The following is a 19,205-nucleotide window of genomic DNA, read 5'->3' as shown; positions in this document are numbered from 1 at the left end:
ATATCATCTGTAGAGTCCCGCAAGGCTCTGTTCTGGGGCCCCTACTCTTTTCAGTCTTGATTAATGATCTATCTACAGCTGGTAAGGCAGTTTCGTTGCTCATTTATGCAGATCACACAAATGTATATGCACACATGCCTAGTCTCACTAACCGTGGACATATACTCCAATCTAATTTTTCAAGGCTTGAATTCTGGATATCCCCCCCCCCCAAAAAAAAAACTATTTTTAAACACTGACAAAACTGTAACAATGGTATTTGGGACCAAGGCTAAATTTCTAAAGCTACCAATGACTGAGCTACAGATAAGAACCAAATCTATCACCATCCTAGTCCTTGTCATTAGTTTTAAATATCTGGGTATATGGCTTGACTCCCATTTGACGTTGGGTTGCATATTGATACTCGGACATCCACAACCTATACCAAACTGGGTGTACTTTATAGGAACAAATCCTCCCTAAGACCACTAGTCAGAAAGCGCATAGCACAATGCTAATGCCAATTATAGACTATGGGGACATAGTATATGTAACAGCACCCCAAACTCACCTTAGCAAACAAGCCAACCTCTATAACTCAATATGCCGTTTTGTCCTACAATGTATCACAACACTGCGAAACTCCAAAAACGAGATTGGCTATCCCTTGAGTTAAGACGCAATGTACATTTTTCCTGTCTTGCCTTCAACTACTTTCTGGGCAAACAACACGATTGTCTGAAACTCCTCACCCCTACCACAAGCAGCACCTGAGATCTAACTCCAAAAGACTGTTCCCGGTCCCAAGGTTCAATAAGGAATCTGTGCTTGCTCCTCCTCTTACCGTGCACTTTACGTCAGGAACAACCTGCCAGAGACTCTGAAAACTGCCTCCAGTATAAGTAATTTCAAGACTTCAGCTGTAATCTCATCTGTAACTGTTACATACGCCCATAATGATATCTCCAACTGTCCTGAAATGTATGTAAATTAAATGCATACCCCCTATTCATTTAATGTAACTGTGTATTGTCATCAACTCTGTGCCCAGGACATACTTGAAAACGAGAGGTAACTCTCAACATTTTACTGCCCGGTAAAACATTTTATGAATAAAAGAAATAATTCTTTAATCATTAAATATAAGTTCCCAAATATGATGACTTGTACAAAGTAAGAAATAAACAAAAAAACTTCGGGAAAAGCAAATAGGTAAAAATCGCTAGATTGATGCATTATGATAAAAAAAAAGTGCTTCTACCGTGAAACTGAAGCGAAAAAGGCATTTTAACATGTGTCAATGATTGAAAGTATTTTGCGTCACAATGATTTCGCATTATGTGTATCAGTAAGCAATATACAGTATGAAATGTCAACAGAGGAGTCGTTACTTGTTGAAGAATTGTAACGGGATATCATTCCATTACTTGGTCCCTCATTTTTTTCATGTCTATGTTGACGTGTCAGGTAATCTTCAGCAGATATAGCAACCTATATGTGAATGCTTTTTACTTTATAAACATCAGGACACGTAGATTGGAAGTGTGATATATAAAGACTAGCGTGTGAAAACAGAATGAGATTTCATATGCATTTTTTACCAGGAGGTCAGTAGTTTTTAGATTTAAACAGACTAAGATCTATGGCAAAGGGTTTCCAAACTAACAGGTTAATGGGTTGGACAGTTAAGATAAGCCCTTGGCCGATGTTACTCAGCAAGCCGATTCAAAACGCTTCATATGAGGAACACAAATTGATCTCCTATATTTTGGCGGCCACCAGGTGCACTATAGTGGCCTCATGGAAGGGGCCGGTGCCAGAAATCAATAAAGTCTGGCAAAATAATGGCTTACCTCAGGGACTCTATAGTTAAATTCAACAACCTTTGGGATCCCTGGTTGAACAAATTAGGACACCCGGGGCATGCACCAATCCTCCTCATTTTGTGAAGACCACCTCATCAGACTCATTAGAAAACGAAACAAATATCCTTTGATAAAAATAATCCAGACTTCCTTATATGCGATACTGTGATACATGAATAGTGTTACCAATTGTGACAAATGTGATACGATCTATTGGAATTGTACTCCCATTCCCCCCACCCATACCCGTTTCATTTCTATATCTGTAACACCCATTCACCCTCTCCCCTATTTAATTTATGTACCCCCTTATTATTTAAAAATTCAATAAAATACAAAGTTAAAACTCTATATAATGAATAAGACATATGCTACCCAAACATTATTATTTAGCTCTTGCAGTGCCAGAGGCTAGTCAAATGTTTTACAATGTGTTGCAAGCCTCTCTGGAACTGAAGGGTTATAATACGGTCAAAGGATATGTAAAGAGTTTGTCTCCTATTAACTTGAAGTAGACACTGCAGTATATCACATCTTCAGAAGATGCTTCAGGCAGCTCATATCCATACTAAGGAAGAAGTCACATGGAAACAGAATATGTATATCACTCACACAAACAATATCAGAAGCGTTATTATTATAGAAAATAAACTAAAACGTAAAGTTTGGACTTCATGTTACCAGCCTGTTCCAATGAATCTGAAAATCCTTGTAGGTTTTAAATGGACTCTCTGGTGGGATGACATGGCTGATACTTATGATCTGGCCCATCTTCATGCTGTGCAAATACAACAAAACATAGTGTAATGCAGACACTTGATTCACAGGCAGCACATTTAACTGCTATTGGGAGTACTAACCTGGTAGATCAGGTAGTTATATTTGAAGTGTGAGATACTGAGTTAAAATACAGTTGCATCTCTCTATGACCAAGGCCAGCTACTGTACAAGGAATTGATATATATTGCACCAACATCAAAATTAGAAAATGTTGTTTGAAATGAACTCGAGAGACTACACAGTTCACTTCATCAGATAAAGATGCTGGGACTCCTGTCCAAACCATTACGAAATGAGTCAGGAACTTATGTCCGTAACATTTCATAATAAGTCTCATGGGGATCATACTTTAAGTTACAATATGGAAACTTTAGTTTGGTATTTATACAAAGAAACAAGGAAGATAATATTAAAGTTAAAATACAGAAATTCATCAAGGTCTTCAGTAGTGAGAAACATTGTTCAAAGTTTGTGCAATATTTTTTTGTCTGCTGACATGACCCTGGAGGCAGCACTGTTTTCATGTCAACTTTTATATTTGATGTTCAACTGTTTGCTTTTGTCTTTTCTGATATTTAACAAAAAATATTTTTATTGCAAAATAAAGATTGCAAGATCTTGCAATTACTTGAGCTTCTATAGAGGTGCTCTCAAGACTACATAGGTCCATTTTTTTCTGCGACTAATGCAATTTGAACTCAAACCCAATATTAATTGCCCAACACCATAATTATGCTTTATTAGTCCAAAGTGTAAACATATGAGAACTACCTATGTTGTATGTTAGGTGCTCTCAGCTTTGCATTGGGCGTTTAACTACTTACCAAGCCCATAACTCAGACACCCCCATATTTAAGATTGATGCCTGGCTTCAGATCTCCAGAGCACTTGGCAAGACCATGGTTTGATTATGGGGTTAAGCGTTTTATAAACCTGATCTGGCTGAGGCTTCCTCTTTAAATATGCCGAATGGCTCAAAGTATAACTTTAGTAGCAAGACTTATAAAGTGTAGGTTGTGCACATGAAAAACTAAGTATAACTAAAGAGCTCTTACAAAACCACTTGTCAGTACCAGCACAATGTAGAAAATCTCCAGGCACTCAATAGCTGAAATGTTAGAGATTCATTTTTTACATGGTGTTTAGACTGATTTAGGTTTAAACACCATGTAAAAAAAAATCTCTAGGATTTTACAGCTATTCTGGAGTGCTTTCAGATTTTCTGCATTGCCCAAGTATAACTTCAACCAGTTCCATAATTCTATACATTCCAACATCATTTATTATACTGGATGACTGGAGCACGTACAGTGGTTAGAAGTCAGGTGTAAACAAGAAAACACAATCATTAGGCATGGACAAATTCAACATATTATAGAGATGTATGATGCAATTTCCCAACTAAATGACTGATTGTAGTAGAGGATTGTTATAACATTGTTGGTGCTGCAATAAACATTACAAATGTATTTACCTCAATTCTGATTTTAGTAAGCAAATTAGCTCAAAGTGCTGACAAACTACTTTCACATCCATGGGCACATAGATGTAAAGTTACTCGCACAAAACGCACAAAATTACAAAAAGTGCAAATACACTATAGGCAATCCTATTTTGAAAACAAAATTGCCGTTTCTACTATTCCACTCCCAAAACGATGATGATACTGCAGATGAGTTGACAAAGCACAAATATATATATATATATATATATATATATATATATATAGATATATATATATATATATATACACACACACACATATACACACATATACAGTGTTCGACAAACCTATACATTTGCACGCCCCGGGCGAGTGGATTTAACATCGTGGCGAGCTGCTATTGGCCCAAGCAGCACACGTGTGGTACTAGGTGGCGAGTAGATTTTTTGGTGCTTTGTCGACCACTGCACACACACACATATATATATATATATATATATATATATATATATATATATATAGTGGTCGACAAATCACCAAAAAATCTACTCGCCGAACAAAAAAAATCTACTCGCCACCTAGTACCAAACGTGTGCTGCTTGGGCCAATAGGAGCTCGCCACGATGTTAAATCCACTCGCCCGGGGCGTGCAAATGTATAGGTTTGTCGAACACTGTATATGTGTGTGTGTGTGTATATGTATAAATGTATAGGTTTGTCGAACACTATAAATATATATATATATATATATATATATATATATATATATAACACACAAAAATGAATACCGCATCAGAACAACCAATATATATACAGTATATATAAACGCTGTCTAAACCAAAACAGAGAATGACTGAAAATAACAGAAAACCATCTGCTGGCGGTGCTGGAGGAATGGATAAAGTATATAAACACAGAAAAAGAAACCTCACAAAAAGCACTCAGACTGATATTGCAAAAATAATAATAATAAATGTATTGAATCAAAATATAAAAAAAACAAAAACAGCTAACTGAAACCCTAACTACTGGACTCAAAAGAGTATTGTTGGACAAAAAATAAATAAATGGGACTAACTCTTGTAACACAGATATAAGGAGAAAACAAATATAAACAAAACCTCAATTAATAGACCACTATGGGGACCAAGTACCCATAGTGATTAACAACCGGCCGGTCATATAATGAGGAGATGGTATGAAAAAACAATAAAGGCAAATGTCCTAAACTCCAAAAAAAATATGTGGTGTAAAACCACCAGGAAAGGTGTAAACATGACACAAATAGTACCACTAAGCATGCTGAACTCATATGTAGGGCACTGTAATGAAATCACCTTATTACATGAAACTACAAATATAGCTCATTTATTTTCATTGTTTTTCTCCTCGGTTTATATGAGCTATATTTGTAGTTTCATGCAATAAGGTGATTTCATTACAGTGCCCTACATATGAGTTGAGCATGCTTAGTGGTACTATTTGTGTCATGTTTATACCTTTCCTGGTGGTTTTACACCACATATTTTTCTTTGGAGTTTAGGGCATTTGCCTTTATTGTTTTTTCATACCATCTCCTCATTATATGACCGGCAGGTTGTTAATCACTATGGGTACTTGGCCCCCATAGTGGTTCTATTAATTGAGGTTTTGTTTATATTTTTATTTTTTTCCCCTTATATCTGTGTTACAAGAGTTAGTCCCATTTATTTATTGTCTAACAATACTCTTTTGAGTCCAGTAGTTAGGGTTTCAGTTAGCTGTTTTTGTTTTTCTTTATATGTTGATTCAATACATTTATTATTATTATTTTTGCAATATCAGTCTGAGTGCTTTTTGTGAGGTTTCTTTTTCTGTGTTTATATATACACACACACGCACACACGCACACACGCGCACACGCGCACACGGTAGATAGATAGTTTAACAGGTACTACTGGGAGATCCACAAATACTGTAGTACTGTATTTGCAAACACTTGTGCAACGGTCAACGTTCTATGGCATTATGGCACTTATTTACCAGGTGGTATTATACCATAAAAATAAAACCAAACAATTATCAAAAACCAATGATATTTGTTTGTAACTATAAATTGTGTACTATTTGATGAATATCTGATTTTAGGACCGAAATGTTGGTAGTATGGCTGTCTTTCATTGTATTTATTAAAATAGATATTACGTGCTGAGCTTGTTTGTTAATATTTTGATGTCCGATTCTGTCGAGTTGTGAGACTAGTGAATATAAAGAAAGAAAGAATCCCTTTAATGTGGCACTAGAGAGGTTCACCCTAATTAAAACTTAAATTTTATTATACCTGATTAAAATAAATTGTTTGGAATAACCACATACAAAAAACAAACATACAATGATATTAAAAGACGGGGAGGTGTGATAGGGTGTTTAGTGGAGGTATGATTATATATAAATACCTCTCTAATTAATACTTAGTAGACCCTATAGTAAGGGTGATCGCTATACTGGATATGTATAGGTATATATCAGACCCCTAAACCAAAGCAATGGAAGGAGGTAAAGGCAGGTGAATATGCTTAACTGTTGGATGTGAGGCTGAGTATATTGCTGGCTGAGTTGAAGCAGCCACTACTCACTGCACATGGTGTCACTAAATATACTGTTGTAAGCTCTATTGTGACAGGTCTAGTGTGAGGCCAGCCACATTCCCTGCAGATATATAATAGATCAACCCTAGGGTCTGAGTGCTCTTGCTGCCCACGAACGCAGTCTACGAAGCACTCAGACAGTATATAACACACACCTCACCGATGAGCCGACGTCACGTGGCGGTGACGTCAGACGTACCCGTTTTCTTTTTTGAGTTGTGAGACTATCTCTATTACTCTATGATCTAACTAGAGGCACTCTTTTTGATTTTGATCTTTTTGTAATTTTTTGGATGCTTTTTGATTGTGTGTGCTAGGTCTTAATTGTTTCTCTTGTACTATACCATAATCAAAACAGGTATCCTTCAAATGAAGGAAATAGCGGCACTCCACAGAGCTTGATCAAATATGCAAAAACATTTCATAGAGGATCGACGTTTCGGTCCACAACTCGGACCTTTGTCAAGATGCTGTACTCCATAAAACATGTTCTACCTCCGGAATATAACAATAATGACTTCCCTGTCAAGAAGTCAATCATACCTTGGTAAAATATAGCACCAGTTACTTGAAAGAGAATGTCTCAGAATCACTGAACTTTTGTTGTTTACAAAACTTTTCAATGTGGTTGTTGAAATATCAAAATCTTCCAACTGCAGAATTGAAAAAAAGAAAAAAACAAAAACTGTAATTTTTTATTTTAAATCTATTACAAAATGAACATTCAAAAATGAGTCTGTAAATAATTTTCTGTATAGGATGCCTGAACTAATCATCAAGCAAGATGACTGGAAAACTGTTGAAATAACATGTAGCCTACCAACCCCTCAGAATATTTACCAAAACTCCTTAAGCTGTCTAGCTCTTTACGGGGCAGTCATGGAGCACCGACGCAGCATATCACACTCAATTCAGTATTAATTGTCATTCAAGTCAATGGCAGTTAACACCAGATCAAGTGTGATACCTTGCATCGGATCTTTATGAATTCCTTGCATGCGAGTTGGTTACTTTCTCTTCTACAAGGCTCCCTAAAGCTCTGATTGTAGCTATGAGAATAACAGAGGGATTCAATCATACGGCTTTGGAGAGTTCCAGAGATGCTCCACTAGAAGATCAGGTAATCATGTACTTGCCAACCTTCCTGAAATGTCCAGGAGACTCCCGCTATTGAGGGCAGCCTCCTAATTCAGATTCAGAGCGGGAGTCATGGAGGGAGAGGAGTGCCAGCCTAGAGAGACAGTTGGTAATAAAGAGCGACATGACAGAGATCTTTAATGATCTAAAGTCTCTCTTTCAAGCAGGAATTAATTAATTAAGGAGAGACATTAACAACATTGGTGACAGGACGGATGACCTAGAAAAAAAATGGACACCACAATAAAAGCTTTGCGCAAGAACGAAAAAACAACGGCTTAACTGAAAACACATATCGCTGAAGTGGCTGAGAGACAGGAGGACTCTGAAAACAGAGATAGGCGCAATAATGTCAGAATCCGAGGAATTCCAGAAGCCATCACTGACATAGAGGAACATATTTCAAAATGGCTGTCCACCACACTCCCGGGAAAAACTGAGGCCGAGTTGCAAATGGATAGATGTCACAGGGCTGTACTAGCAAACACCCAGGTGATTTGTACGGCGCTTAAACACACTAATAAAAATTGATGTGAAACAATAATGTGCAAAATCACATAAATATATATACGTGCCCAAATTAGTGAGTAAGTGAACGAATAATATATGATATGTAAGGTGGTGGATATATCTCAACCTCTGATGGGAATGGTTAAGGTTCCCAATGAGATGCAATGTAGTCCAGGATTCAAAGGCAGCGTAGATATCCAGATACCACAAGGAGAAAAGAAACAAGTATAATTTACTACTGTATGATGAGTCGGGATGTAGAAGAAATCTTGGCTCTAGCAGAATGCCTACTTACAGTGTAGTCCAATATAGTATGCAGTGAGAAAGGTATTCAGACGACTGGATCAGGTATTCCCACAATAAAGGATGACTGGATCAGGGCACAGTGTAGCTGGTCAATCTCAGGGAGACAACAGAGAAAAGGGAAAAGACCAATTGTGCAGACCAAATAAAACTTTATCTAAAAGAATGGCAGGATAATACATGTACTCACATTGTGTACATATAACATTGACACATAAAATGCTGTTGGGTGCCCGAGGACATCTCGCGCCGTGGAGGTAGTGGTAAAAGCCGCTTTCTCGTCCCTCAGTTCACTCTCCTCGTGTGTGTGTTGTCCTCCGGTTCAGCGTCTTGCGTCACTTCCGGTTAGGATGATGTCACATCCGGTCTTACGGGACAGATAGAGGGGCAGTCTTGGATCGGCGAATCCTCCTAGGCACAGCCTCCCGGCGTTGCAGCACCTGGCAATGGCTCTACGTATTTCGCTGAGCTTGTCAGCTTTGTCAGGACAAGCTATTTCATGGTCAGATCGTGCACCAATAGAGCTGGGGTGCTCTCAAATTAATCTAGACCGATCAGAAGCAAACTGGAAACTAAACGAGTCACTTATAAAGATCCCAGAAGTTTGTCAGACTATTTGTAAGGAAATTGACATATTCTTCAAAATCAATAAAGATAGTGTTCCTGCCCAATCTACTTTATGGGAGGCCCATAAGGCCACCCTCAGGGGCACTCGGATTAATATTGCCGTAGGGCAGAAAAGAGAGAAACAAAAATTATGTAAAATGTAAACAAAATTAAGGGGGCTCTCCTCTCTCCATAAATTTAATAGACGAGCGGATACGCTGAAGGAACTAACAGACAACAGAATAGAATTAAATATGCTCCTAACCTCAAAGGCTGATAAGGCGTTGAGTTGGTCAAAGAGGAATTTTTTGAAAAGTCAAACAAGCCAGATACCATGCTCGCAAATAAACGTAAGAATAGACATTCAAATTATAATATACAAGACATCATGTTAATGTGACCTCCAATCCCATTATTTGATAATCCTGACTTTGCACCGGGGTTGGATAGCAAGAATTTTAAGATTTGGAAACAGAAACGTTTTTTGAGACTCAAGGATCTGTAGGATAGAAATAACATTAAATCGTTTGACCAAATTAAATCCGAAAAGGATATACCCAGCTCAGAATTCTTTAGATACCTCCAGGTTCGCGCATATTATACCAAATTCTCCCCACGCCCCTCATTGACAAATTTCGAAAAGCTCTGTATATTGGAAACAGACACAAGGGGACTCACTTCTCAAATGTACAAGGAAGTGATCTGTTCTAGCGCAGATTATCCCAGAAAATTGAGTTACATGACCCAATAGAAGGATGATTTAGGTGAAGTTTTAGAGGAGGAGGAATGGGTTAAGATCTTCATGGCAGCAGCCAAGAGCTCCATCTGTACCACGTTAAAGGACAATGCATTTAAAGTCCTAATGAGATGGTATCTCACCCCACTAATACGCTCTAAATTTGTCCCTGGATACTCCCCATTGTGTCCCAAACAATGCAGAGAGCCTGCAGACTACAGAGAGTAGAGGCCACTTGGGAGGCAGTCAGGTCCCATTGACAGAGGCAAGAGAAGATACTAAACACAGGAGATTACAGAGGCAGTTCGCTTATGTCTTCCTCCCTCCCCTTTCCATTTCTACCCACATATAGTATGTCTATTCTTTACTTCCTTATTGCTTTTACTGAACTTAAGGGTTTACACTGAACGTACCACGATATTATGTGCCGTATGGATATGTTTTGTTCTCAATGAAACCCAATAAAATTTGAATAACAAAAAAAATAAACACAGGTAAATATAATGATATCCATTTAGAAAGCATGAATAATCACGCTGCCTACAGTACAAACTCAATGGGACAAATGAGGTCAATCCATACATGTCCATACCAATCCATAATGAAGAAGGATTTAGGAGGGCTTGTAGACAACATGCTAAAATCACTTCAAGATAGGGGAACTGCAGGGGAGAACTTTATCAAGGGTTGGGTACCAAACATTAGACTCTTCCCAATGGACACAGAAAGATTAGTGTATAAAAGCTTTAACCGTATCTCGTTGGTTGATGGGAAAAGTTTGTGGTGAATTAAGGGGTCAAAATTGATCTGAGAATCTAATGGAACCCAGTGAAGGGAGGTGTTGGTGCCTTTATCATTAACATAATTAATACGTTTTTGACATTTGTTTTTTCTTCCCTTTTCAACCGCATTTGATTGAATCAATTCAGTTTAGTTTTGTTGAACTTCGTTTATCCAAAAAAACAAGAGCTAATAAAACGTGGAGAATATATATTCACTGAGAAAAAAATACATGCTACAACCATATGCAAATACAAAACAGGTGGTAAATGAAATGCAGGTATAGATCCTGAAAGGTAGGAGGGGTGGTGAGGGAAGGGGGGGTAATATCACTGATAAGGTGGGGATGGCGTAGAAACATTCCACGATGGGGAATGATATATGTGAGGAAGATGTGGGGGTAATGTTTCTGGGTTTTTGTACCCCTTCTACATGCTCATTCCCATAGCCTCCACAAAGAGGGATTATGGTACTTCCCAACTGCCTCACAATTCTATCCTCCTAATCTAAAAACAAACGTGAAGGGTACACACAGCTATGTAAGCAGGCAAATGCAGACAATTGTACATGAAGTGAAATCTATCATATAGCCTGTGCGTAACCTTATGTAATAGGCACCCGACACACCCCAGCAAAATAAGGTGAGGTCCCCTCTCTGGAGGCTATGGGAATGGGCCTGTAGAAGGGGTATAATAATCCAAAACTTTGCCCCCCACATCTTCGTGCTCTGATATCCTCCCCGTCAGACTGTTTCTACCCCACCCCCACCTTATCAGTGATATCACCCTCCCCCCCTTTCTCTCACCACCCATCCTACCTTTCAGGATCTATACCTGCATTTAATTTACCACCTGTTTTGTATTTGCATATGGTTGTAGCATGTCTGTTTTCTCTGTGAATACATAATATTATCTCAAAGCTTTATTAGCTCTCGTTTTTTTGGAGTGCTGGGAACACCTGGTGTGTTCTATATCAAAAAGATCTTATTCACAAAGACTTGAAGGTGTAAGAACAGTTATCATACACGTCTTTGAAGGTATCTTTTATGAACAACAACACAATTGGTTGGACATTCAAAATCACGGCACAAGCTAGCACTTAGTGAGTGATACGTTACTATAGTCTAACTTATGCATGCAATAAATCACTTTATCCAATGCTAATATAAATTCACAATATAGATTGCTTAATAACCACTTGCTCCCAGATTAGTACTCTCTGATATATATTAGTATATTCGGGTGTATATTAGTCATGATCTCCGAATTGAATTCAGTGTATTTATTATTTTCTGCAACGTTCACAAATTGAGGACTTTGAGGAATTGTCTTGGTCTTTTTTTGTAAAATTGTATCTCCCTTTAAAGCATTTGTTTTATAGGTTATAAGAAGAAACCCGTAAAAAAAAATGTTGTTCTGAACAAACTAACGGTACAAGTCAAAATGTTCTCACATTAATGTAATAATAAGTTGGGAAATGTAAGAAACAAAAATCTTCTTGGCAAATAAACCATTAAAAAATTGAAGTAAAACTAATCATAATGATGGATAATAACTAGAGAAAATACACACGTTTTCACATATCAGAGTGGGTATCATGACATAACATGTACTGTATGTGTTTCACAGTGGGTATCATGACATAACATTTATGTGTTGTAATGGTTCCGAATCAAACTTGGATGTGGCTGGACACATCCCTGTAATGTTTAACAGCCCTCTCAATGACCAAGGTTGGCAGCCTTAGAATTATTTTTTACTAGGTGTGAGTGGTGGCCAGCCCTGCAAAATTACCCTATCATTCCTCTCTGATCTTTGTATTTTGATGATATTGACCCATGACCAATAGACTCCATAAATCCAGAAGGTATGAATGTTATTGACTGGAATCGCAATCCTCAGTTATTCTGCAATTCTATTAAAAGATCATGTAGTTCGCTAAAACCTGTCTATTATGCTGATTCAGAAATGTATACAAGTATATTGCATTTTCTCACGCAAGTATTTTTGTCAGGCACACTTGTTACTGTACCTCACAGGGTGGAAGTCGAATTTTGTACACTTGTATACTGATGCAAAGGTGGGTTTCGGATACATTGAGGTCCATTACTAAAAACAAAAATGGTATTTAGAGTTTTGCAAGAAAGCATGAGGTGTACATACAGGTAGTCCTCGCTTTACGACGTTCCGCTTTCCGTCGGACGCATTATCCGATGGCGGCTAATGCAATCCAAAAATGCTTTATCCGCCGCAGGTTTCACATATCTGACGGAAATCGCCACCGGTTAACATTGGTCCCACTTTCCGACAATCTGCTACCCTACACCGGTTTGCGGGACACATTCTGTCGGATAAGCGAGGACTCACTATATAAATAAATAATATGCAGCAGCTACACATTTCATGAACATGTGGTAGATATATCAAAACTATGTTTTGGCTCTGTGCTGAAGATTAAATAATAAATCATATAATATGGAATGTGAGTAAGGCCCATACTTTCTAAAAACATACTTTTCAAGGCTTATTCCAAACTCCTTCCTAAAATCCAGTTCTTTTTTATTCGGCTTTTATTTCCATATGAATTACTGTACATCTATCAACTAACCCCACTACACATTATTTTTACACCAATCATTAGATTGTAAGCTCATCTGGGCAGGGACCTTTTGTGCCAGAATGTCTATTGTATTATATTGTTCTAGGTCAAGAGTGGCCAACTCCAGTCCTCAAGGGCCACCAACAGATCAGGTTTTAAGGATATCCTTGATCCAGCACAGGTCGGTCGATGACTGAGCCACCTGTGTTGAAGCAGGGATATCCTCATCACCTAACCTGTTGGTGGCCCTTGAGGACTGGAGTTGGCCACTCCTGTTCTAGATTGTATTGTTGCTTTTACGGAGCTAGAATAGCTGTAATGAGCTACAAAATATGTTGGCGCTGTATAAATAAATGATACTAAAAAAATAATGCTCGAGCTAGAATGTGAATGGTTTTCAGTATCTTTATACATTTAAGGTTCTTTATACCTTTTTAACTAATAGGGGTATTGCCTCTCTTCAGCCCTTATATCCCATTGGGGGTGTTATGAATCAGATCAAGACTCACAGTATTATATATTTAATCGTGTCAACTTGAGTACTACTGGGTAAGTGACCTCAAATATACAAGAGTAAACAAAAAAGCACAAATGCACATCCAATATGACCAATTATTTTGTTCACGTACTTTATATGTTTTTCTGCTACTAAGTATAAATCAAGATAGATTGAATTAAACAACCCATACTTATGAGAAAATAACCATATCAACGAAGTAAATAATTTGTCATATTGGATGTGCATTGGGACTTCTTGGTTTACTGGTGTTATGAATCAGACCTCATTGGGTGACTAAGAAGGATCAGGAGCTTTACAAACATTGTTCATTTTATTAAACAAACTGCCCCAGGCTCACAGATTAACATCCTCTGCAAAACACTTAAGAGTGCTCTTTTATATTGTGTTAATTCTTAAAATGGCTAATCCTGTGGATATGGATATGTGAAAAGAAAAGAAACAGGCGCACACCTAGTGCATTAAAGTATAACAAATAGTTTATGGAACAATAAAAACAGTCAAATGCCCACTTACAAAGGTACAGGGTTTAAAAGCAGGTATGAGATAGGCTCTCATAAGCCAGTACTGCCGTCCGATATCAGCAATGGAGTCCTCTCCTGTCTGCTTTCCGCATGGTCCGAGCAACCGGAAATGACGTCCCTCCGGTCGGGTACACCGCACAGGAAATCCCTCCGGGAACCAACACCTCCAGTTCCTTGCTTCTGGTCAGTGAGACATCAGGGGAAAAGGATTCCCTGATGAAGTCATCATAGATGACGAAACGCGTAGGGCGTGGCTAAGACTGAGGTTGTCACTTCCCCACAAACTCTACCATTGCTGATTGATAGACGTTGCAGGCTGTGTGAGGCTGAGAAAAAACGCTGGATCCTTTTCCCCTGATGTCTCACTGACCAGAAGCAAGGAACTGGAGGTGTTGGTTCCCGGAGGGATTTCCTGTGCGTGGTACCCGACCGGAGGGACGTCATTTCCGGTTGCTTGGACCATGCGGAAAGCAGACAGGAGAGGACTCCATTGCTGATATCGGACGGCAGTACTGGCTTATGAGAGCCTATCTCATACCTGCTTTTAAACCCTGTACCTTTGTGAGTGGGCATTTGACTGTTTTTATTGTTCTATAAACTATTTGTTATACTTTAATGCACTAGGTGTGCGCCTGTTTCTTTTCTTGTTTCATAGGTATCAACAGGGAGTAGTGACCCCTTTGAAACGGGCTGCCTTATACCTGGGTGCTTTACTTTGGAACAGGACTTTGTGTTTTCTGAGGTTTTTTCATTCACTTTTATATTTTTATTATCACATTTTTATATACGTTATGTTATACGATATTATCTCTAAATATTAAAGTATTAGGTTATTGTTATTGAACATTTTATATATACTAATTCACTATAGAACCTATTATCCTTGGTCAATACTGGTTTTAGTATTATTCACCCACTTATGCCACCCCATTGGATGTATTCATAGTTGGAATACCTAAATCACAGTTTTGTTTAGGCTGTATTAGAGGCGCTACTTCGCTTTTTTGTTTTGTTTTGATATATGGATATATATATACAGTTAGGTCAGGAAATAATTGGACACTGATACAAGTTTTGTTATTTCGGCTGTGTACTAAAATAAATTAAAGTTACAGTTAAATAATGAACATGGGCTTAAAGTGCAGTCTATCAGCTTTAATTTGAGGGTATTCACATCCAAATTGGAGGAAGGGTTTAGGAATTACATCTCTTTAATATGTAGCCCCCTCTTTTTCAAGGGACCAAACGTAATTGGACAATTGACTCAAAAGCTGTTTCATGGACAAGTGTTGGCTATTCCTTCGTTATTTCATCATCAATTAAGCAGGTAAAAGGTCTGGAGTTGATTCCAGGTGTGGCATTCACATTTGGAAGCTGTTGCTGTGAACCCACAACATGCGGTCAAAGGAGGTCTCAATGCAAGTGAAACAGGGCATCCTTAGGCTGCAAAAAAAAATGAAAATCCATCAGAGAGATACTGTCGCGGCCGAGTTTATTCTTACCTTTGCCTGGTCTCGGCCTCGCCAGTAACCGGGCGCGCGCCGGGGTGTTACCGTGCGCGGGCCGAAGCCTCGGAGGAGCGGTCCTCCGATCGGGGCTTCCCCCTCCCCTCTCCGGGTCCGCCGGGTCCCCCGGAACCCCCCACCGCCGTCCCCCACATCGCGGGACACCAGGGCTCCATCGGGGAGCCCTGGGCACGCGTGCATGGGGCGCAGGCACCCGATGAAGCGTGACCGCGCATCGGTGACGCGCGGCACGCCGAGGGGATTTGGCTAGCAAGCCGGGACATCTCCCGGCTTGCGGAACTAGCCAACAATCAATAAAACGTGTCGCCAGTGTAGCAGGAACATTAGGAGTGGCCAAATCAACAGTTTGGTAAATTCTGAGAAAAAAAGAACGCACTGGTGAGCTCTGCAACACAAAAAGACCTGGACGGGACGTCCACGGAAGACAACAGTTGTGGATGATCGTAGGATCCTTTCCATGGTAAAGTAAAACCCCTTCACAAGATCCAGCCAAGTGAAGAACACTCTCCAGGAGGTAGGCATATCATTATTCAAGTCTACCATGAATACAGAAAGTTCATCACAAAGTGCAAACCATTCATATGCCTCAAGAATAGAAAGGCCAGATTAGACTTTGCCAAACAATATCTAAAAAAAAAACCCAGCCCAGTTCTGGAACAGCATTCTTTGGACAGATGAAACCAAGATCAACCTGTACCTGAATGATGGGAAGAAAAAAGTATGGAGAAGGCTTGGAACGGCTCATGATCTGAAGCATACCACATCATCTGTAAAACACGGTAGGCAGTGTGAAGGCATGGGCATGCATGGCTTACAATGGCACTGGGTCACTAGTGTTTATTGATGAAATGACAGAAGACAGAGGCAGCCGGATGAATTCTGAAGTGTATAGGGATATATTGTCTGCTCAGATTCAGCGAAGTTGATTGGACGGCGCTTCACTTTACAGATGGACAATGACCTAAAACATACTGCGAAAGCAACCCAGGAGTTTTTTAAGGCAAAGAAGTGGAATATTCTGCAATGGCCGAGTCAATCACCTGATCTCAACCCGATGGAGCATGCATTTCACTTGCTGAAGACAAAACTTAAGGCAGAAAGACCCACGAACCAACAACAACTGAAGACAGCTGCAGTAAAGGTCTGGCAAAGCATCACAAAGGAGGAAACCCAGCGTTTGGAGATGTCCATGCGTTCCAGACTTCAAGCAGTCATTGCCTGCAAAGGATTCTCGACAAAGTATTAAAAATGAACATTTTATTTATGATTGTGTTAATTTGTCCAATTACATTTGAGCCCCTGAAATAAGGGGACTGTGTATGAAAATGGTTGCAATTCCTAAACGTTTCATACAATATTTTTGTTCAACCCCTTGAATTTAAGCTGAGTCTGCACTTCTATTGCATCTCGGTTGTTTAATTTCAAATCCATTGTGGTGGCGTACAGAGCCAAAATGATGAAAATGGTGTCAGTGCCCAATTATTTCTGGACCCAAGTGTGTGTGTGTGTGTGTGTGTGTGTGTGTGTGTGTGTGTGTGTGTGTGAAAACAAGCAGCAAGCACTCAAGTGTAGATATCCAGAAAGGCCTGGTGCTAGTCCCATAAATAATGTAAAGAGAACGTTACCATCCAGCAGGGCAGCAGAACAGCAAAGAGAGACAGCACTCAGAGGTAAGGCAGCAAAATAATGTATTGAAACAGACACAAAAATCCGACGTATCGATCCCCAGAGGGATCTTCTTCCTGGGGGTGTGCACACCCCCAGGAAGAAGATCCCTCTGGGGATCGAAACGTCGGATTTTTGTGTCTGTTTCAATACATTATTTTGCTGCCTTACCTCTGAGTGCTGTCTCTCTTTGCTGTTCTGCTGCCCTGCTGGATGGTAACGTACAATATATATATATATATATATATATATATATATATATATATATATATATATATATATATACACAGTGGTTTACAAATCACCAAAAAATCTACTCGCCACACAAAAAAATCTACTCGCCACCTAGTACCAAACGTGTGCTGCTTGGGCCAATATTTACTCGCCCGGGGGATAAATCCACTCGCCCGGGGCGAGCAAATGTATAGGTTTGTCGAACACTGTATATATATATATATATATATATATACACTTAGTTACTTATGGTGGGTAAAAAAAGTGACAAAAACCCTCCACACAGCCAGCCAGCCAGCCAGCCATCTCTCTCTCTTTCTCTCTCTCTCTCTCTCTATATATATATATATATATATAATATATATATATGCAAATACAACTGTATGCTCATAGATATATATATATAGATAGATAGATAGATAGATAGATAGATATAGATATATATCCCAGTTTTGTGCCCTTTGGCAATGTAATGTCTTCTTGCTGTCAAGTAAATCAGTAACATGAATGTTACTATGATGCAAAATATTATCATAACGGATTGTTTTTTTTTAATTTCCCGGTTATCGTGCTCCCGGAGACCCTGGATTAAGTTATTGTAAATATTTTTTTTTTTAGGGCGCCAGATTGTCTTTTGCCTCCTTTGGTACAGGGTATGTATATATGTATATATGTATATATGTATGTATGTATGTATGTATGTAAGAGTGTGACGAGCAGTTTTCTAGCATTCTCTTTTAAACAATTAGAGAATGGCTGACTTACCAACAGCATCCTGTCTTCCAGATTTTGATAAAAAGTCTTTCCCTAAAAAAAAAATCACAATACCACATCCATGTTAAAGGAAGCTTAGCTTTTCTGACTACCTTTCAACGGTGTTAAAAAAATGTGCATACACACAGGAATTAAAAATAAATATAAATATCCTTATTTAGTACATTTGGTTGATAACAAGGATAGAGCTTATATTTAAAAAAATAAAAGGGGTGTGCCAGAGCCTATTTCAGTAGAGGAAGTGGATGTGACTTTGCAAATGGTTGCTACAGAAAGAAAGAAAAAAAGTGTCATTGAGCATTTTTTTTTTAATGCTACAAGTATTTTCTCATAGTACAGAACCGATTTATTTTAAAAAGCACACATTTAGGATATTGCTTGGTCAGCAGCTTTAAATGGATATCCAAAAGGAAGTCACAACCAATGATGTTGCAGTTTCCTATTGGCTCGCGATTTTGTATAACCCCAGTAAATTCACTGGTAAGTATCTCGGGAAATGGGGGGTGGGGGGACAAGGAAGGTGTCTGCAGACAATAATAGTGGCATTTGGCTCATTGGGACACCCAGGTTTTCATCCTGTTAAAAAATGGTGGATAA

General features: G+C 38.8%; 1 protein-coding gene across 4 annotated transcripts in view; it reads right to left on the bottom strand.

Annotated features, from left to right (window-relative positions):
- C2H18orf63 (chromosome 2 C18orf63 homolog) overlaps window positions 1-19,205 on the bottom strand; it is a 78,227-nt gene that overhangs the window by 22,952 nt on the left and 36,070 nt on the right. For 3 of the 4 annotated variants that reach the window (XM_075585469.1, XM_075585468.1, XM_075585470.1), the window contains exons 7-11: window positions 18,600-18,641; window positions 12,802-12,878; window positions 7,242-7,351; window positions 2,529-2,625; window positions 2,330-2,415 (exon numbers count right to left, since the gene is read on the bottom strand). In XM_075585469.1, coding sequence (XP_075441584.1) covers window positions 2,330-2,415; window positions 2,529-2,625; window positions 7,242-7,351; window positions 12,802-12,878; window positions 18,600-18,641 — 412 coding nt within the window. The remainder of the gene's footprint in view (window positions 1-2,329; window positions 2,416-2,528; window positions 2,626-7,241; window positions 7,352-12,801; window positions 12,879-18,599; window positions 18,642-19,205) is intronic. The other variant, XM_075585472.1, reaches the window with a different exon arrangement.

The sequence above is a fragment of the Ascaphus truei genome, chromosome 2 (genome assembly GCF_040206685.1).
Source record: "Ascaphus truei isolate aAscTru1 chromosome 2, aAscTru1.hap1, whole genome shotgun sequence".
Lineage (NCBI taxonomy): Eukaryota > Metazoa > Chordata > Amphibia > Anura > Ascaphidae > Ascaphus > Ascaphus truei.
The sequence above is the reverse complement of the archived record's forward strand: the minus strand, read 5'-3'. Positions and strand labels throughout refer to the sequence as shown.